The sequence below is a fragment of the Filicampus tigris genome, chromosome 22, assembly GCF_054856515.1.
Source record: "Filicampus tigris isolate MCC_2025a chromosome 22, RoL_Ftig_1.0, whole genome shotgun sequence".
Lineage (NCBI taxonomy): Eukaryota > Metazoa > Chordata > Actinopteri > Syngnathiformes > Syngnathidae > Filicampus > Filicampus tigris.
In genome coordinates, this window is record NC_141238.1 from 7193294 (window position 1) to 7212646 (window position 19353).

The 19353-nt window shown below is 43.5% G+C and overlaps 1 protein-coding gene across 3 annotated transcripts in view; it reads left to right on the forward strand.

Moving 5' to 3' along the window:
• The first annotated feature begins 954 nt into the window (after nucleotides 1-954).
• Nucleotides 955-19353, forward strand: part of tbc1d22a (TBC1 domain family, member 22a) — a 79447-nt gene continuing 61048 nt past the window's right edge. For all 3 annotated transcript variants that reach the window (XM_086021720.1, XM_086021719.1, XM_086021718.1), the window contains exons 1-6: nucleotides 955-1171; nucleotides 1555-1611; nucleotides 2246-2429; nucleotides 2494-2731; nucleotides 4474-4653; nucleotides 16112-16182. In XM_086021720.1, coding sequence (XP_085877846.1) covers nucleotides 1110-1171; nucleotides 1555-1611; nucleotides 2246-2429; nucleotides 2494-2731; nucleotides 4474-4653; nucleotides 16112-16182 — 792 coding nt within the window. In that variant the 5' untranslated portion in view covers nucleotides 955-1109. The remainder of the gene's footprint in view (nucleotides 1172-1554; nucleotides 1612-2245; nucleotides 2430-2493; nucleotides 2732-4473; nucleotides 4654-16111; nucleotides 16183-19353) is intronic.

Below are 19353 nucleotides of genomic sequence, written 5' to 3' on the forward strand. Positions count from 1 at the left end.
TGTTAATGCTGTTGCTCCTGTTTTGTAGAATTAAACCGCAGCAGGAAAAGGGACAGAGTGAGAAATTATTGGCTTGAGTCTGACAGAGAGACAAATTCTTCGCATCAGCACAATAAGCTCTCATGACCCAAGGGAACGAAGCACCTGCCACTAGGGGGCCTCCAAATTTACACAACACGGCATTTTATTGTTTATTTCATGACCTGGCAACCTCAGGCCGTGTATCAATGTTATTGCAAGCCACGGTCCCATTAGGAAATTGAAGAATGTGGAAAAAAAGTTACTTTGTGCAACGAACAGCAGCAACAAAAAAGACAACCGAGTCCCACTCTGCAAAATAACTTTTGGCTGAAGACTAAAGAAAGGAAATAACACTCATGAGGCACGGTGCAACATGTTTTACCGATAAGACGGAGTCTTGTACTATTGCTGCATTACTTTAACATTTGCTGCATTGATTTCTGTAGTTATGTTAAAATTGGTTAATTTAAATGTTTTCAGATAGAATACTTTAAAATAATTACAACTGAATATAAACAAGAAGAAGAAAAATGGGAGATTAATATGTTGGTATGTTGTCAGGTATGTATTAAATATAGCTCAATGATGGTACAGTAATTGTGAAAAGTGTGAATTATGATATTAATGGCCACATTTTTTTCTTCCTCTGCATCCTCCCCTAAACTGAAACAGAATGATGCTGTTTGTATTTAGAGAGTAGTCTAAGATTACGACTTTTACATTTTGTGTTTTTCAGACAATTGAAACATTAATTTATTCAATTTAATTACCCGTGTTTTGTGGTCCTGATGCTAGTGGTCTCCCATTCGATTAACGCCACTTTGTCGCTTTGTCAACAAAGTCGCAACGTTCAATAATGACGTCACCCGCTCCTCTGGCAGATCACACTTCTGATTGGCCCGCGACAAGGAAATACCGCTTCGGCCAATGACAGACGCGCTTACTCGCCGACGAGCCAGTATCAACATGGCAGCTCTCTGAGTTTTGCAGGAAGCAACCTGGTGTAAATAAAGCCGAATTTAACGTTTTGCCAGCAGCGACAGCGTCCGGGCGTCTTTATTTAGGACCGGTCGGACCCGAAGGGGAAAATGTCGAGTGACGGAAACAAAAAGCAGTTCTGGAAAAGAAACGCGGCCAAGGTTCCCGGCAGGTGAGTGACGTGTTCCCCTCCGGATGGCTAGATTAGCTAGCGAGGCTAATTCACACCCAGTCTCACTTTCTGGGATCCAGCCGCAAGGTTTCACTTCCCAGTCCCTGGCAAGCTGTTAAATATAACAGTCGCCACATTTCACGGTCCTTGTGTATGCGGCACATTCGCCTCATAGCTGCAATTCACACGTTTCAAGTCGGCTAAAGGTGCGATGCTAATCGCGGCTGTGGCAATCACAGACTTCTCTCATGACACAACAGCACAAATGCGATCAGATTTGACAGTAAAATGTCCGCACTGGCGTTTAGCCTCAACTGACATCTCTTAGCTCCGCATGCCCCGACACTAGTTCATTCTGTGTCTCTCTGTGTCACTTTCCTCAGCATTCAGCATGTGTATGGCGCACAGCATCCACCTTTTGACCCACTTCTTCACTCAAAGTAAGTTGAACTTACTGTGTGTGTGTTTCTGTATGTGCGTGGGTGTGGTGCATCGACTTCATTTGTCCGACAGTTGTTTGGTATTGTCATAGTTGTGAAGGAGGAGGAGGAGGAAGTGCCCTTACAGGAAAATCAAGTTGTTGTTAAACTGCATAGTGGGACAGTAATAAAATCAAAGCGACTTGAAATAGTCGAAGCACAGTGGCCCCTAACCTGACATTTTACTGGTGCAAGTATAACATTTAGGTGGAAGCGTTGTAAATCGACTTGCTAAGTAAATATTCACCAAACAAATTTTCACTATATTACTGACGAATAGGATGAAGTGTGAAGCAGTTTGTTAGCAACCAAATCTGCCTATTTATTTGTTACACAGGTGCAAGTCAATGAAAAATTTAGGAGCACTTTGGGGACACCCTTTCTCTGAGATTTTATTTGCTTTTTTTGGCATGGTTTGTTTAACTTATCTCTGCATTTCTGGATTCAGTCAAACGAACTTTGATTTGATTCAGAAGACCTTTTGAATGAGCGGATGCACAAAAAGAATGTCGCTCCCCAGACATGCTGCAAATAGTAGACAACCCCCAGTTTGAAATGTTTTTTTTTTTTTTTTTCTTCTTCCAAATGTGTCTAGTTTGATTAAAGCCGGCCAGAGGCCATCTCCCGCCACGCCGGGCAAGCCCAAGAAGGCCACCACGTTCCAGGAGTTCGAGAGCATCACGAGCGATGCTTGGGACGTCGGGGACGACGACGACGAGCTGCTGGCCATGGCCGCGCAGAACCTCAACATCGAGGTCGTCATGGAGACCGCCAATAAGGTAACGATGGCATTCTCGGCGCGGGAGCAAGCGGTGTGACAAACCTTGGCTGTCCTCTGCGCAGGTGATTGAGAATCACAGCAAGTTGCAGGAGAGACAGAAGCTGGACGACCCGGCGGATTCGCCCCAGAGGGACGACGACGCCCAGGAGGAGGAAGCGGCGGACGATGACGAGGAGGACGAGGAAGACGAGGAGGGAGACTTGGCCAGTCCCGAAGTTTCCTTCTCCTTCCAGGGCAGCCTCGACGCTGAAGGTCGCCTGGTGAAATCCCACAGCGAAGCTCCCATTGGATCACCGAAAGGTTAGGAGCTCTTTGACTCACTGTTAAAAACAAAAACAAAAAAAAAAAACCAAAAAAAAACAGCCTTCTTTTTTCAGCAAAAAGCAACATCCAGCCAAAAGGTGCCAAAATACTCACACTTAGGTTGATGTCTTTACAACCGAAGCTGTCAACCGGAGTGATCATTACACTCTTATTATTATATCATCACTCCTTACTCAACCGTAAGGGGGGAATTCGGGCTGAAGGGGAGAACCAAAATCATTGAAACTCTCGAGTTGCGCCGGTGAGGTGAGCAGCAGACATGCTCTTAGATGATGCAAATGATTTCTGGCAGCGCATCATTAGTGTGAAGTGCCGGAGCAACTTGACGACAGGCCAGAATTGAACTTCTCGGATGTTTGAAGTGTTGTCGGCAGCCGGCGTCCGCGCTCGCATTTATCACATTGAAATGATTTGGAAGCAGGGAACTTCCAAAGTCCATTGTCTTTGTTAAGAGTTCAACCAAAATATTGTGGGGAAAAATACTGGAAATCGCTCAGTAAGGATCAACTCCAACAAATGCGTTTTGCTTTTTCTTTGGCTTGGTCGTGTGTTGTCGTCACATCACCTCTGCAAGGCATTCCGGATGATATAATGCGTTGAGTGTATTTCAGCACAAAAACTGCAAACACGCATTCTTTATTTCTTTCTTTTTTTTCCCATGAATGGCTGGGAAAATGCAAAACGTGTAAATGGCGAACTGCAATTTTGCACAGTATTTATATACGGTTTCATTCACCCAGATGCATATGAATAAAGCAATGGAGGGCAGAGTCACTGAAGAGGTTGACATATTGATCATACTCCACAGCACTGTGCAACTTGTGATAAAAGCGCAACGGAAAGAAAGTTATTATCATACCGTACGGCTCGTAACGTGCGCAATCCGGCCGCCCGTCTGCCGTCGGTCTGGCTGCGGCGTTGTGATTACATAAACAGCCCACTGCCCTCCGGCGCTTCTTCTCATCTCCTTGGAGACGACGCGGCTCGCGCTCACACGCGCTGTCAGATCGCGCGGATATGCGCGTATGTAAGACAAGTTATTTTACACCTTCGGGGCGAATGATGCAAAAACTCACATGAGGGATGCAAAGCTGAATAAATGAATGGCGGACGCATTCGGCAGGTGGGTAAACAGTGCGCCTTAATGTTGAATTGGGGCTATTGGAGTCACTCGGCAAGGGGGCATCTTGTGATTAATGTTTGTCCCCGTCGCCGTGGTGGCTTCGCACTGGACTCGCGCATCGTGCAGCAAAAAAAAAAAAAAAACAACAAAAAAAAAGTGCCACCAACACTAATTGCACCAGGCGACATGCTCAGAAAATGGTCACATCACTTTCAAAATGGAGATTTGAATGGCATGCTGGAATGTTTTACAGATGGGAATCTTGCCTTTGGCGCATTCCTCTAATGTAAAATGGGTCATTCTTTGGATTTAAAAAAAAACAACTAACGAGCCTGCTTGAAATGGCCCCCTCAAAAGCAATTTTCAGTATGCATTCATTATGGTGGACTGTTTGGATATTGTATGTACATTTTTTTACGCCCCTTTTTCACGAGGCTGCAGGTTCATTCAATTTATCTTTGTACCATCAAAAAAAGAAATTGTACCAAAATGACTTTAACTTTTCATCCATCAGTCAAAATGCAGAGGCTTATGTGTTTTTGTGTCACCTCCTGATTTCCCCCCCCCCCCCCCCTTGATTTCCGACTTGCGGCAGATGCAGCAGGTGAGCATGCGGCCCTCTACAGACAGCGTTCTCTGCCCCACCGGCCGGTCATCCCGCTCGTGGCGCGCATGGCCGACCAGAACACATCAGGCACTCCGGCCATGACGGAGAGGGAGGCGTCACGTCTGGATAAATTCAAGCAGTTGTTGGCTGGCCCCAATACAGATCTCGGTAAGAGACAGTCAGACTTTTCTTCCTGTGTGTGTGTTTTTTTTTTTTTCAAGCAGCTATGTTTTGACTTTTCCAGTCACAAATCTCCGTTCCTTTGCACCCCGTTTGACTCTCGGCTGTAGTTTTCCCCGCTCACTTACTCCGCCAGCTGTGCTGCACTTTTAAACGATGCAGGGGACAAGAGGGGCGGGGGGGGGTGGGGGGGGAGGCTGGAGGGGGAGTCACACAACCATCTGGAGGCGCAGATTAGGATGAGACCAAAAACTCCAGCACCTACAACAACAAATGACGGGGCTTTGATCCCACCAAACAACGGGCCTCTGTTGTGTCATGGCCAGCCTCACGACGATTCAGTGCACTTGTTGCACCACATGGTCCCAAAATACTGAATACACTGGAACCTTGACTTTTGATTTAGATTGGTTTTGAGTAGGGATGTAACGATTCCCGGCTTTCGATTCGATTCGATTTTCAGTTTTCGATTCGATTCGATTTTTTTAAAAAAGATCGCTAGCATGCTTATCTCTGTGCGCTAGTGTGGTGCTGCAGCCATCCACAAATGTAATACGCACTGATGCTTGGCGCAAAAGCATCATTTGAGCTACACATTTTAAAATGTGGTATGCATCTGGAATGGAAAGAAAAAAATTAAAGACATCCTTTTTAGCACTATAAATTAGTATATTCTATTTCTGACCTAGGTATGTTGTCTTTTTTTAGGTGTTGCTGTATTAGAGCTTGTGAGTGCTGAGATGTCCGAGTTCGATTCGTCCCGATTCAAATTCGATTAATCGGTTTGAATCGATTTTCGATTAATCGCCACATCCCTAGTTCTGTGACCACGCTCGGAAGTGTATCTAATATCACCTTTCGCCATTCCATTCCAGTCCCCTCCCCCAAAAATATTTTTACTTTATTTCAATGCACATTGTGCTGCTTCTTCCGGCGTGCCACCAGTGGACAATAATTCACCCATACATAAAAGGCGCGCGGACTAAATTGCATTAATATGAATTTGTTTTGCAGAACAAATAAAAAAATACGCCTTTGAGTATTGTTCTATTTACTGTCTGCCGGTGCTTGCACTGTTTTGTGTTCAAATACAAGTTAGGCTCGGCAGAAATTTCGCCCTTCAATGGCCTTTCACATTGTGTGTCAGCATCAAGCAAGCAGACAAAGTTATGTGTAAATCTGTTTTATAAGCTTTACATTAAAATCCGACTGCGATCGCCAATAAATGGGAGCGCGGTACAAGCAATATGCGCAGCTTTTTTTTGAGTATTCTTGTTTGCTCGTAGAATGAAGCAAAAGCAAGCGTTAGCCTATTGTGAGCATGCCGCACTCATTGAACTCGTGGCAAAATCTCCGCTCAAAGCCCCTTTTTCATCACGTCCTTTGTGTCAAGCCTTGAGTGGTTTCCGCGCGGCGCCCGGAGAGCACTCGAGAAAATAGGAGCGCATGAAGGGAATTAGCGCTTAGCAACTCATGAGTCACGCGCTTATGCTGAACATGCAAAGTGTCGGAAATAGTTCAATGCAGAAGTGATGTGGTCTAATTAACGCAGGCGCCTTTCTTTGGTGAGAATGGTGTTTGCTCTCATTTATCTCGACTAAAACATTACCAATGAGGCTGTGTAGTTATAAAGGTATCAAGGGTATCATTGTCGTACAGGAGTTTTACTATCCTATGTCTGGTCACTCCAAACTGGTTTGTCAGCCGCGCACGGTGTAACATGAGGTACAGTGTCTTGAGACGTCAGACCCCGTTAGGACCAGCCAGGCATCAACGGCAGTCGAATTTTATTTAAGGCTTCATGCTGTGGTCGCTTGACCAAGAAAGTGAACTTCATTCATGGGACGTAAGTGAGGAAGGCACTGAGGATTTTTGTTTTGTTTGGTTATTGGGTGCGTGGGAATGAGTGGTAATGGGAAAATGACACGATCAAGAAAAAGTAGGTAATCGGACTGCTCGATTCTGGAAAAAAATATTCATCACGATTATTTTTGGGTCATAATTGAAATCACGATTATTCAAGCGATCGTTTATTTTTTGGTACAAAACAAGAAAATGTTTAAATGTACAAATATAACGACAAATACATTTCTTTTAAACGCCATAATTATGTACGTTTTTTTGGACCAAACAAAATTTAAAAAATGAGTTATATTTTTTTATTTTTATTCTTTAAAAAGGTGCAAATGTCTGATTTTCTTGTGTAAACAAATCTGGTGCGTTGGATATAAATGTCTATTAATAATCGTTTTTTTTACGATTATGCCAATTTTGTAATGGTGAAGTGTAGTAATTGTAATTGAATTTCGATTACCCTTCCGCCGTCCGTCTATCCACCTTTTTATCAAGCCGGATCAAATCATAATCGCCTATCGGTCGGTCCATCCATCACTTTAAATTCCGTTAGCGCTTCCGGCGACCAACCTCTCCCGTTTTTTTCATGTTACTGTGACTGCACACTCTACATGGACAGTGAAGTCATTGCCCATGTAGTAAAAGACACAGACTCGCCGACCCTGGAAGTGGGGTGGATGACGCCTCTTGTGCAACAGAGCAACTCCGGCGACTGTCCTTGAGCTTAAAGGAGGGCTGCAGGGATGATCAATCGGTTCACTTCCTCTCTTGAATTGTGCAATTAATCGTAGAGGTGGCGTTTTTTTTTTTTTTTTTTTTTTTTTTTTTTTTTTCGGAGGACAGGCCCCCCGGCGTGTCAGGGCTGCCCGTCTTTGGAGGCGCACGGTCGGGTTTGCGTCCCTCTGAAATGATTGTACCATCAACACCCTTCGGAAAGTTGCGCTCTTCCTGCCTCGAATGATTTCATGTATGGCAAAACCGCGGGTTTGACGCTAATTCCGTCCGCCTTGTCCATTCATAACGCTCCCCTCCGCACATTGTCCTTTGCCCCTCCCTCCCTCTCCGCCGGTGACAGCAGTCTGCTTAGCATGTAAGGTCATGCGGCGGGTGATGACCTGTGCCTGTGCAGAAGTGGGCTGATTGATGTCAGGTGGGTTGCGGCTAATTATTCCCGATGTCCTGAGGCGAGCCTGTCTGCCGTGGGATACCAGGAAACTGACGGGGCAACCCGGACTGACTCTAGGTCTCATTTTAATTGAACAGTCAACCCTCGCTATTTGTGGGAGTTCTAGCATGTGGCAAGTCGTCAAAAAATTCAGAGCTGACGTGCGCAAAACTTGTGGTGGGTGGGTGAAATTGTGAATTTTGCTTCGCAAGTCGTCAGTGTTTTACAGCGCCTCATTTTCGGTCCTGGTCGAGACTAAGGCCTGACGTGGTTTTTGCCGGATGGCGTAGCTGTTGCTGTTGCCATGGCAACAATCCCCCCCCCCCCCCCCAGTACCAACTTCATCCTAACTTTTCGGCGTCCTCGCTTTATCAGGTCCTCTTCCCTCCTGTCCTGTCTTTTTCATTGCCTTCTCTGCTGCGGTCACTTTGCGTAGGCAGCTCCCACGCATACATCGGCAGAGAAAATGCCACGCATCAATTACAGCAAAAAAAAAAAAAAGCCCACGTGAATGGACACTCGTTTTTTTTTTTTTTTTTTTTTTTTCTTCATCCTTTGCTGCCTGCCGGTGTGCGCCTACACTCTGTTGGGGGTGCTGCAGCGCTTTGCGTTTCTTTTTGCTCACATGGCGATTGGAGCCTTCACTGCAGTGACACCGGCTAAGGGACCTCTCGTCTTTGCTTCCGCTGTAAGATGGAGTCAGAGCATCAGCACTGCGCCCATGCCAAAGTGGTGATGTAACTCTATTTAATGCGGTGCTGATGAGGCTGGGCCTTGTGTACGCCGCGGCCTTTTTATGGTGGCGTCTGGCGCTGTAAAAGCGCAGAAGCCCTAATGCAGCGGTCCGCTTTCATGCATCCGTTTGATTAAAGAAAGCTTTATGGACTGCAAAATTGAAATGCCGGGGATGACTCGGGCTCTATTTGGCCGACGTTTTGCTCGTTACGTCCTCACGCAGCCGGATTGAAGAATTTCGTCAAATTCAAATTCGAATGTACATTCCAAATCGCAAAGTCTGCCGTTGAACCAAATTAAAATTGGGGGGAAAAAAAGAAAAAAAAGCTTTAGTATGTCTTTTTATAAAATAAATAAATAAATCGCAAATTTTTTTTTTTTCCTCTCTAAATCGTTCATACTCATGGCTAGGTGTGCCTGGAATGTTTAATATGGCAAATAAATACCTGACATATATTACGAGGGCTTGCTGAGCGAGCAGCATGATCTTAATTGCAATCAACCGTTCGATTTGATTTTTTTTTTTTTTTATTCTATCAAATTTTCAGGTCATGTTTAATCCACAATCTGGCTGCAGTTCAGTTCATTTGTGTATTTCCCTGGAACGGGCCGCCCGCTCTCATACGAATTGCGTAATTTGATGAGGCTCTTTCATTGTCAGCCACTGTATGAGCGAATTTACCGCGTAGCGCGAGCAGGTCTCTGGCCCGCGCCGGCGTTGGCACGCCGCTTGTTCATTATCTCCCGATTTGAACCGAGCATATTCATTCGGTGTTCCACTCTCCTTCAGCTGCCGCGCACGATGCAATTACAGTGCGACGTGAACAGAACGGAAGCTGAAAAAGGGACGTTGTCAAGGAAAATCGCATTGTGGCGATACAGAACTTAAAGCAAGGCTAACACACACGCACACACACACGCGCGCGCGCGCGATTGTCCCCTTCCTGCCATCTGTGCCATCAATCAGGTTGACTGAGCAGGTATAATCGGGGTGGGCGGCGGTGACGCGGGGGAGGGGGAAGCCTTTTTACAAGAGTCTTGTTAGTTTACGAGCCTCCTGCTCCCTGGCGGCAGAGCGTCGTCCTTTTTTTTTTTTTTTTTAGATGAGTTAGATCGTCCAAGAACCTCGCCGCATTGAAGGTTTATAGGAGGGGGTCTTAAAATGTTTTTAACACACCGCATGATAAAGATGTCACGTGTAATAGCATTGTTTTTTTTTTTTTGTTTTTTTTTTTTTGACCTCTCCGAATCGTGTCAAACGGCGCACAGGGAACAATGGGTGACATTCACCTATTTTTTTTTTTTTCAAGAGGCGCTTCAGATGACGCCATTGGATCGTGTTGCGAGAACATAACAGCACGCACACATTGTATTCCATGTTGAAAATTTCAAAGTCAATTTTAGTTGGTCCTGGTTAAGTTGAAGGCTTGTTGGGTTTGATAATGCCGTTTATGGCCTTAAAAAGGGTGCTCCCGATTTTTGCCAAATTTCACCATCTCAACAATTTTTTCCGAAGGATTTTACATCGGTGTGAGAAATTTCAAGTCACTCAAACTTAGAAATTGGAGGCTTAAGAAAAGCTCCCCCATCTCTCCAAATGTAATGGTCTGACGTTTTCCTGTAGGTGACATCAAACTCGACTTGGAGGAGAAATTTCAAGTCAGTTTTTTTAATGGTTGGCTAGCATTTAGGATTTTTTTTTTTTTCAATTACAGCACCCCCTTCAGGCAAAAGTCTGTGGTCACAAGTATTCTTTTCTATTCTTTTTTTTTTTCTAATGCAAGGCAGTGAGTGATCTGAAAAAAATAAAAACTTTTTCAGTGAGACGTTTTATCGATTGTGCACTAATTTAGAATAACGAAAAAAAAATCCTCCATTTTTAAGATTGGAGTTTCCATTCCAGATTTTTTTTTTTTTTTTTGGAACAGGTGTGTGCAATACTCACGCGAGTGTGCCCGAAGCCTTTTCTTTTCCCCAGTGATCCCGCTCCATCTGAATGACGCCTGAATAGTGCATGGCTCCGGCCCGCCAACCCGCTCACCTCCCGCGCCCGTCAAAGTCCCTGCTCAGCCAGCGCTGACTGACAGCTCTTCTCACGTCCTCGCTGACGTCCCGACGTCTTCTGACTGGACGCGCGTTGTTTTTGTACCAGTCACACAAGCGTGCGCACACGGCAGGGTCAGTACACTGACTGACAGGACGAGTAGACATGGAAGAGGGCCGTGCTTAGTGGACATGCAGTCACCTGCACTTGCAAGTTTAGGTTGGAAGGACAACCGCTACTGCTGATTTTTTTTTTTTTTTAGGCTGAGGCAGATTCCGATATTTGGCAGAGTGAAATTCCGATGAACATATCAATCGTCCGATTATCTAGAAAGTATTTGACTGTGTGACTGATACGCAAAATTCACTGATGCTAGCCCCGACTGTGCTACTACACAATTCTTTGAAAAGTATCATTTTTAATACGATATTTATTAGTCAATATTTGGAGTTTTATCCATTTAAATTGATAATTGATTAAAAAAAATATATTTTTGCTGTGCTGCAAACTTTTTTTTTTTTTTGCGCATGAGGTCTTTCCATAATGTATGACTTGAACAAGATATAAAAAATATGAATTACAGGCAGAACATTTGACTGTATTACAACACTTTTTCCTGTAGTATTTGTTTAACCTTGCAACAGACCGAAAAAAACAGCCGATTTGTTGCCTTTTTTTTTTCGGGGTCGAATTTCATCATCTTATATTTCAATGTGTGACAAAAAATTAAGCTAATATTGATTAATCGGTTGGACCCTAATAGAAAAACCATATGAAATTGTAAGTGACAATGGAGAGAAGCTATCTTGGGGGCGGCCATTTTGTCTTTTGTCGACTGAAAATGACATCACGACTGCTCGCAACGACCAATCGCGGCTCAGATTCAGAAAACCGTGAGCAGTTGTGATGTCATTTTCAGTCGACAAAAGACAAAATGGCCGCCCCCCAGAGATAGCTAAAAACAAGTCGTCGCTGTCCTGTGAAAAACACTTATCTCCAATTTTGGAAACTTTTTAAATCTTCACTTTAATGTGATGTCTGTAACGCGGAAACATGATTCATGTAAAAATAAGAAAATGGAAAAAAAAAAAAATGGAGGTAAGTGTTTTTCACATGACAGTGATAAAATGCATTTTGCTGCTTAACTTATTCCACAAAATGAAAATCAGAATGCCGTGTTTCAACCAGTGGGCCTGCTGGGAACATACTCTTGAAAAAAAATACGTTTGGGTTGACTTCCGCTTTGATGAAACACAAACTTGTCTTTTTCGCCGTACATTTCGTCTGCGCGTGAGTGATGCGGGCGTCATTGTGCAGTCATTGTGCCTCTGAGGTTTCCATACCGGAGCAGCTGTTGTTGGTGTTTAACAGAAGGAACGTTGTGTCCTAATCACCCCCCTGTGGTCCGCAGTTTAACTCAATCCAAGACAAAGCGCGCTACTGTAAGGTCATGCTTAATGTAGCAACCGGGTTGCTACGGATACTTGCCCTTGTATATTGCTAATGTTACAGGTGTTTTTTTTTTTTTTTGTTTTTTTTCCAAGTTGACCAACCCTCTGGTGGGTGTGCCTGCCGGCAAGATAAACATCCACTGTACTGATCACACTAATTCCAATACGTGTATACAATAATGCGATGTTTTATCGGTCCCAGCAGGGAGCTCCGACTTTGACGTCCTCCCCCACTCGCTCAGGCATACTTTAAAATGATTGTCTGCGGGCTAAATTGCCCGTAAAGTACGCGTTTGCTTTAGCGAGTGCATTTATTTCTATAGAGACCTCTTAAAGAGACGCCTTCAAAATGGCAATTAGCGGCGTTTCCGCGTTCCGACACAAATTAGGGCGTGCGGGGGGGGAAAAAAAGGGGGAGGCGGACTGACAAATTTCGTCCGCCGCACTGCATTGTTAACTTTGCTCATCAAACCCGACAAGGACAAGCTAGTCGCCCTCGCCGCCTCCGGGACAGTGGCAGAAACTTTTCGACTGGCGACAACAGATTCATTTCCAAAATGACATGAAATGCCTTTAATGTATTCCAGCGGTAGCCGGGGCACGGCTGTCTCATCCGTAATGCGCAAGAGAGTCGGACGCCTTGTCGGAGAGATGAGTTAGCCTGCCGCTGATAAAACGACATCTGCAATTTAGCCTGTATGTCCTGCGTGTCTCTGCCTGCTGGGAAATTGAATTGTACTCTTCTCAAATCATTTTCATACATCAGGACCCAGATGAGTGCTGGTATGTCGCGTGCGTTTAGAAAGGATTTTCCGAGTATGTTTCATGGATTGCAAATGTTAATAAACACAGTAAGTGTTCTCTAGTAAGGAATCATGTATGCATCGTCCATTTTTTTCCTTATAAAGGATTCGGTTCCGGGTTTTGGACACAGCGCCGGAACGTCCGTTGTAAGGAATTGATCGTTAATGTAATATAGTAGTAGAAAATAGAATGCATACGTTTTTTTTTTTCCGAGTGAGGGAATTTTCCGTTTGACAGAGGTCCGTAGGCGGGGATGCTTACTGTACTTCCAAGACTTGCATTCAAAGCAGAGGCTGGGAATTGATAAGGCCTTCACGCAGAGTGAATGGTATTGATTAGCGCTGCCAAATAACCGTGCCTGGCCTGTTCTTCAAGGCAAATGCAATGAAGTCAGAGACAGATAGCGGGACAGGAAATAGAAATCAGCTAAACAGCAACGGGGCGGCCCCATCGTCTAAATTGAGTGAAACCGCATTAGAGCTTGTTTGGCCCACGGAAGCGGCCGTTTGTTTGCGATAGTTCGGCGGCGTCTTCCGCTTAAGGAAAAAAATCTCACTTACCTTGCCCCGCGCCGCTTTAATTATGTCGAAATTCAATAGTGATCTAGTGCAGTGCTTTGCGAGGTGGGGATGGTACGACAAGTGCAAGAGAGACGTTAAGAATTTTTTTATTCCTCGACTACTTCTCTTCACTTTCCTTTCGGTAGGAGAAGATAACAGGACATTATATTGTGCGGTCAATCATAAAGATAAAGGAACAAGCTGGTCCCCCCCCACCCCCACCCCCCGAGGTATGTTTGTTGCTGAGTGGATAAAGAAAGAAAAAAGAAAGAAAAAAAATCACACATGTATCACATTTGTCTGCCTTTCGAAATCACAACCGTGAGACTGAAAAATGCAACTCGGCGGCAGAAGCATCTTTGACTAGCGCGCGCAAGTGTGTGTTTTGAATGCATCATTAGTCTGCCGCCAATGACATCTGCCCTTATGCGGAAGGGGGACAGCCACGGGGAAGTTATGTTCCGTTTTCGCCAAAGCCGAAGTCATTAAGGGCGAAATCGTTATCCTACAAGCGGCTCCGCATTCATTATTCTTTTAAAAGCTAGTCAAGGGTGTCCCCTTCTCTTGGCGTGCACCCTTTGAACCTTCATTTGCACTGTCAGACAACGAAATGAGTCCATGAATCTTGTGGACTCGGGTTTAATTAAACAATGTTATATTTCTCACACCTGGCATTAATCTCGCCATAGGAGGAGGGTCGAGTCGGTTAATTGTACATCCTGATCGCACCGCGAACACGCCCCTTCGTGGGCGATGGGTGAATTTGAGCGCCGACGGGAAAGCAGGCGGGATCAACGCGAACATTTCCTCGGCAGGGGATGGGCCCGTTTAAGAGCCACGCATCATACGCGGGGCAAAAAAATTTGCTAACGCAGCGTCTAGGGCGGCAAAAATCGCTCTCCTGACAAAGGCTCTCCGGCGGAGTGTTGGGCGCTGAATCCAAATCACAGTCAGACAAGGCCGCTTTATAAAGCCACACTGTGACGCTGCATCGGAGACAGATTTACAGGAAGTATTCCCACCTACGGACCTCTGTCAAACGGAAATTCCCTCACCCGGGAAAAAAACCGTATGCGTTAAATTTTCTTCCGCTATATTACGTTAACGATCGGTTCCTTACAACCGAAGTTCCGGTGCTGTTTCTGGAACCCGGAACCTTTGGTGCAGTACTATACTGCATTGGTGTTCCAGTATTTTTCTCTACAGCATTTGGACCATGTTTGTTATACTGTACTGTATTTTTGTTTGTATACCTGTCGTGCAGATTTTGTTTAGTAGAATGTTTTGGGAAAATAGTTTTTTGCATTATATTGCTTGTGTTGTTAACTTGTTACACATGTATTTTGTTAACATACTTGCACATTCATACAGGACATGTAGCGTAGTCGATTCCCACGTAAGGAAATTCCGTTTTAATCAAAGATTGGACAATGCAAATATGATTCCTTACTAGAGAATGCATACTTTATTTGCTTTATTTATGAGGTACCTTGGTACCTCTTTTTTTTGCAAAGGTATGTCCTCTGTATTTGCTGGAAAATAGCGGTCCTCAGACATGGTCTGGGGTCCTGTGAGCCATGGCGTGGGGCTCTGCAAAATCATTTGTAATAAATGGTCATGTCATTAACTCATTCACTACCATTGACAAATTCACTCGTCTTTTCACAGTGCAGCCATTCAATCCAGGGAATGTATTGATATATATTTTTTATTTTTTTCAAACGTCGGGGTAAAAGAGGTTCTGAAAATATCTGTCAGTGAATGAGTTAAAAAAAACAAAAAAAACCAGCATATAGTAACCTATATATGGGGGCCGGTACTCCAATAAAACAAACATAATAAACCAATTAGTGGACCAATTTAAAAATGTTTTAATTTTAATGCCTTTATTCAAAAACAGGAGGACATTTGTTCAAATTGACAATTGCTTTCCATGGAGGGCTAAAAAAAAAAAAAAATCGGAGAATATTTACTGTTGATATGATTAGGCCTTTAAACATGTAATCGAAAAATAATTGTTGGTAATCAGTTGTTAATATGATTGGTAACAAATAGAGTTTCTGTTGTTGTTTGGTGTATTATTACAGCAAATAAATATTTTCTTTTTTTTTTCAAAAACAAAAGACTTTTCCACGATATAATCACATTTTTTTTTTTTGTCTTTTCCAGAACAAAAAACGTCATTATCCGAAGTTGTTTTTTGAAATTCACTCAAATTGACTTTCTTCTCCTTGTTAAAAATGCGGCTCTATACTCAAAATACACCTTGGAAAGATTTTTTTTGAAACTGTGAAAAAATATGACAATTCTCATAACAATACAACTTTTTTTTTTCCCTCCCCTTCAAAATACAAATTTATGACAGAAACATTGACGTTTTTAGTTCCAATCGCATTTAAGAGTACACCCAGTTCTCCATGGCCGCCCGTGCGGCCATCACTTAACCGCTGTCAAGGTGTGTGTCAGAGTGAGAGCGCCATCCGCTTGATGTAAAGCGTCGTAGCCGGCATTAAGCCATTCTCGGGCCTCTTCATTGACTTAAGGAAAGCACTCTTTTTAAAACCGCTATAAATGTTCAATTTGCACCTCTTCATTGGATTTATGTGATGTGAGAGCCCTCCAGCCCCGCCTACCTTGCCTGAAGGAATGCAATGATTCATTTCATTCTTGAATAAAAAGGAACGGGAACGTGACTGACTTGACTGTTTGATTGAATGATCCGTTCATATTTCGGGGAATGTTTGCGAGCCTAGCTCCATATTAATCTACTTTTTTTTTTTTTTTTTTTTCAAAATACGCTCATGTTTTTGTGTGTTTTTGGCTTGGTTTATAGAAGAGCTTCGGAAACTCAGCTGGTCTGGAATCCCACGACAAGTCCGGCCAATCGCATGGAAGCTCCTTTCGGTAAGTTTTATTCTGGCCCAAGTTTAGCTTTTGTTTGTAAAATTCTCACCAGGGCTGAACGATTTGAAATTTGCCATCTACCTCACTGCGATGCCGATTTGAATTCGATTCATTGCCCGGCGCAAATTGTGGCGCAGCTTTAGGTTATCGGTAACCTTGGAAGAAACTCAACTACGCAAACAAAAGTGCACACGCAGCCGCTTACTCTAATAAACTTGTAGCAATAATAATAAACACATAACAGATGATCACCGCACACGCACGCACACACATAAAGTTGCCGTCATCATCTTTCTCCTGACCCTGCTCCCTTTTTTTGATTTATGAAGACTGCTCACAGTTTGAGTGTGCCTTTTTTTTTTATTTTTTTTTTTTTAATTTAATTTTATTTTTTTTTTATACTTGAATAGGGGAAATTAATTGCGAGGAACCAATAATTTATTCATGAGACACTCAGTGTGTTTACTCATTAAGCCATTGTTGTGGCGTACGGCTGCGAGTCTGCCGAGAGATGACGGGCTTTTTGAGCACCGTGACTCTCCCATTAATTACCGCACAATAGCTAATGTGCCGCAGAAAAGATGCCATTAAAGGTGTCGAGCGTGCGGCGCTAGCTGGTGTGAAGCTACCCAACTGGGGAGGGAGCTGGGGTGGGGGGGTTTAATCATTGACAGCGTCCTTATGAGGTCGTACCAAATTGATGCCAGTGGACACTGCGTTAAATGTCACAGTGTGGCGCGCGCGCTTTTTTTTGGATGTATGTATGCGGTTGCATAAGTGGTGTTGGTGTATGTGAAGACAAGTGCTTCCCTGTGGAGAAATGAATGTTAATGCAAGTTGGAAGTGGGCTCGGGCACACAAGCAGCACAGCACGCCACGGATTTATGAGTGACCTTTTCTCGTGCAAGTTCTCCCCCTTTTGTTTCCGAAGCTTGATCTTTTCGCATCACGTTTCAGTCAGTACGTTTGTGTGAGTTGGAAGATGGTCTCCGGCTTGTTGCCGCGGCGTTTGTGTTTTGTTTTATAGTGCCCACATGTATGCGGTATAGGCGGCAGCAGGAGTTTCATCAATATTAAACATTGAGCACACAATTGTTTACAGTCACTTGGAACACGGTGCACGGGAATAGCCTTGGGCAATGAGCCACGTGTTGTTTCACCAAGTCTCAAGAGAAAGACGATGTTATGTGGTCACGTGACAGGCTGTTCGTTCATGTCTTTTTTTTTTTTTTAACTAAACTGGATGTTTGCGTTTCTTTTTCATAAAAATATCAAATTAACTCATTCGCTGCCAGACATTTTCAGACCCCCTTTTACCCTTTGGAAAAATTGTAAAAAAATACAAATAAATTCCAATAAATGTATGTATTTATTTATTTTCTATTTAATAAATTTCAATGGCAGTGAATGAGTATAAAATCGATGTATTGTAAAACAAATACATAAATTAATTTTAAAGATTAAAATAAAATTAAACAAGTATTTGCAAAATTCAAATATGCTACGCCCACATTATTGCCAATGGTACTATAATCAGCAAAAATATGAAATGTCCGTGTATGATCTTGCCCAAACTGTATTTCATAAAATACGTGCAAAAATATGTCATGTCATGATGACAAAATGTAAAATGTGCATTTTGGCGCTGCTGTTTAGGTTAGCAACATGGACTAAGCAGTCATCTCTTTAATTTGGTCGAACGGAACGGAAGTAAGATAACTGCTCTGGGTGTGCATCTCTCCAATAAAAGACGATTTTCTATGATTCATTCAATTTAAAATGGAACGATTCGGTTCGATTTAGTTGGATTTCCATTCAATATGGCTCACTCACATTTTTTAAATCAAAACTCATTTTCCAATTCAAACTGGTTTTTATTACGCCCGTAATAACTATAGTGACTAATATCGTTTTTTTTTTTTTTTTTTTTAACTGTGGATTTGAGGGTTTATTTGACTCTGCAGTGTTTATATTCACTTTTCCAACAAACTCTGTAGCTGAAGTTTCTGGCCCACCCGGTGAGGATTTCAACAGAATCCTTGATCTCAGGGTTTTGAATTATCGGGTTAAATCCAAAACTCCGATTAAAGCTCGGCTTCCAAAACGCACCCATATCTTCCGGGATGTCATAACACTTGACTGCCTTTTCTGTCCTGTCGGCGCCACCGTCGGATGGCAAGATGGATAGGAGGGATCAGGCTCGAAATCTATTCTCAATCTGCGCGCACACACACACACACACGGGCCTCGCCGGATGCCATAAACTTGGCACGGACACCTAATAAAACTTCACTCCGCTGATGTCCCTTGTGCCCTTCCGCTGCTCTCCGGCATGCACCGTCTTATTTAGATTTTTTTTTTTTTTTTTTTCGTCCTCCTCCTCTCCTCCACTTGACTTTTTTTTGTTTTTTTTGCTTTTGTACCTGACAAAGATGAGAAACAAATTCCCCCCTTGCCATCAGAGCTGGGCAATCCCACCGCAGTGGCCTGCATTTACAGCCGCATCACAGCAAGAGATACGCAGCGGTACGCTGTTATTATTCAGCGCGGAAATGAAAAAGTAGTCGAGGGGAAATATTGCCAAGTGTATTGTTGCTCCACCTCATTTCACTATGCAAGCGCGGGGGGGCTCCACAGGTTGCCCGCCGGCTGCCGAGATGCATCGAGTTGAACTTGCCATTATTTCAGAAACAACGCCATCTCATTTCATTTGTTTAAAGAGCACTTGGCGTCCGAGCCCGGAGTGAAAGGCAAATGGATTTAATGACTTTTCTGCTTTGTGAAAGAATGGCGGCCCGTGGCAATATGTACATTTGCTAATGGAGTCTGGCTGCAAAACTGTGACGCGTTGGGAGCGGCAAGAAAAAAAAAAAAACAACCAGCTGTGGAAACTGTGATAAGACGGCGGGTTTATATGATATGTATCGTAAAGCTGCGGGACTGATTTTTAGAGATAATGATGTTAAACCGCTAGTTCGTTTACAGTCAGCGGAAAACACTGTGGTTTTATTCTTCACACAACCCTCTCGGAATAAATCCCATTATAATTCACTTTGGTCATATCAAGGAAGGTGTTGTAAAAAAAAAAAAAACACTTGTCTTCCGAGCTTGATTTATGTGTTACCCGCTCCCAAGTTTGACGATGATTCCGAACTTGAGACACTGAATGCC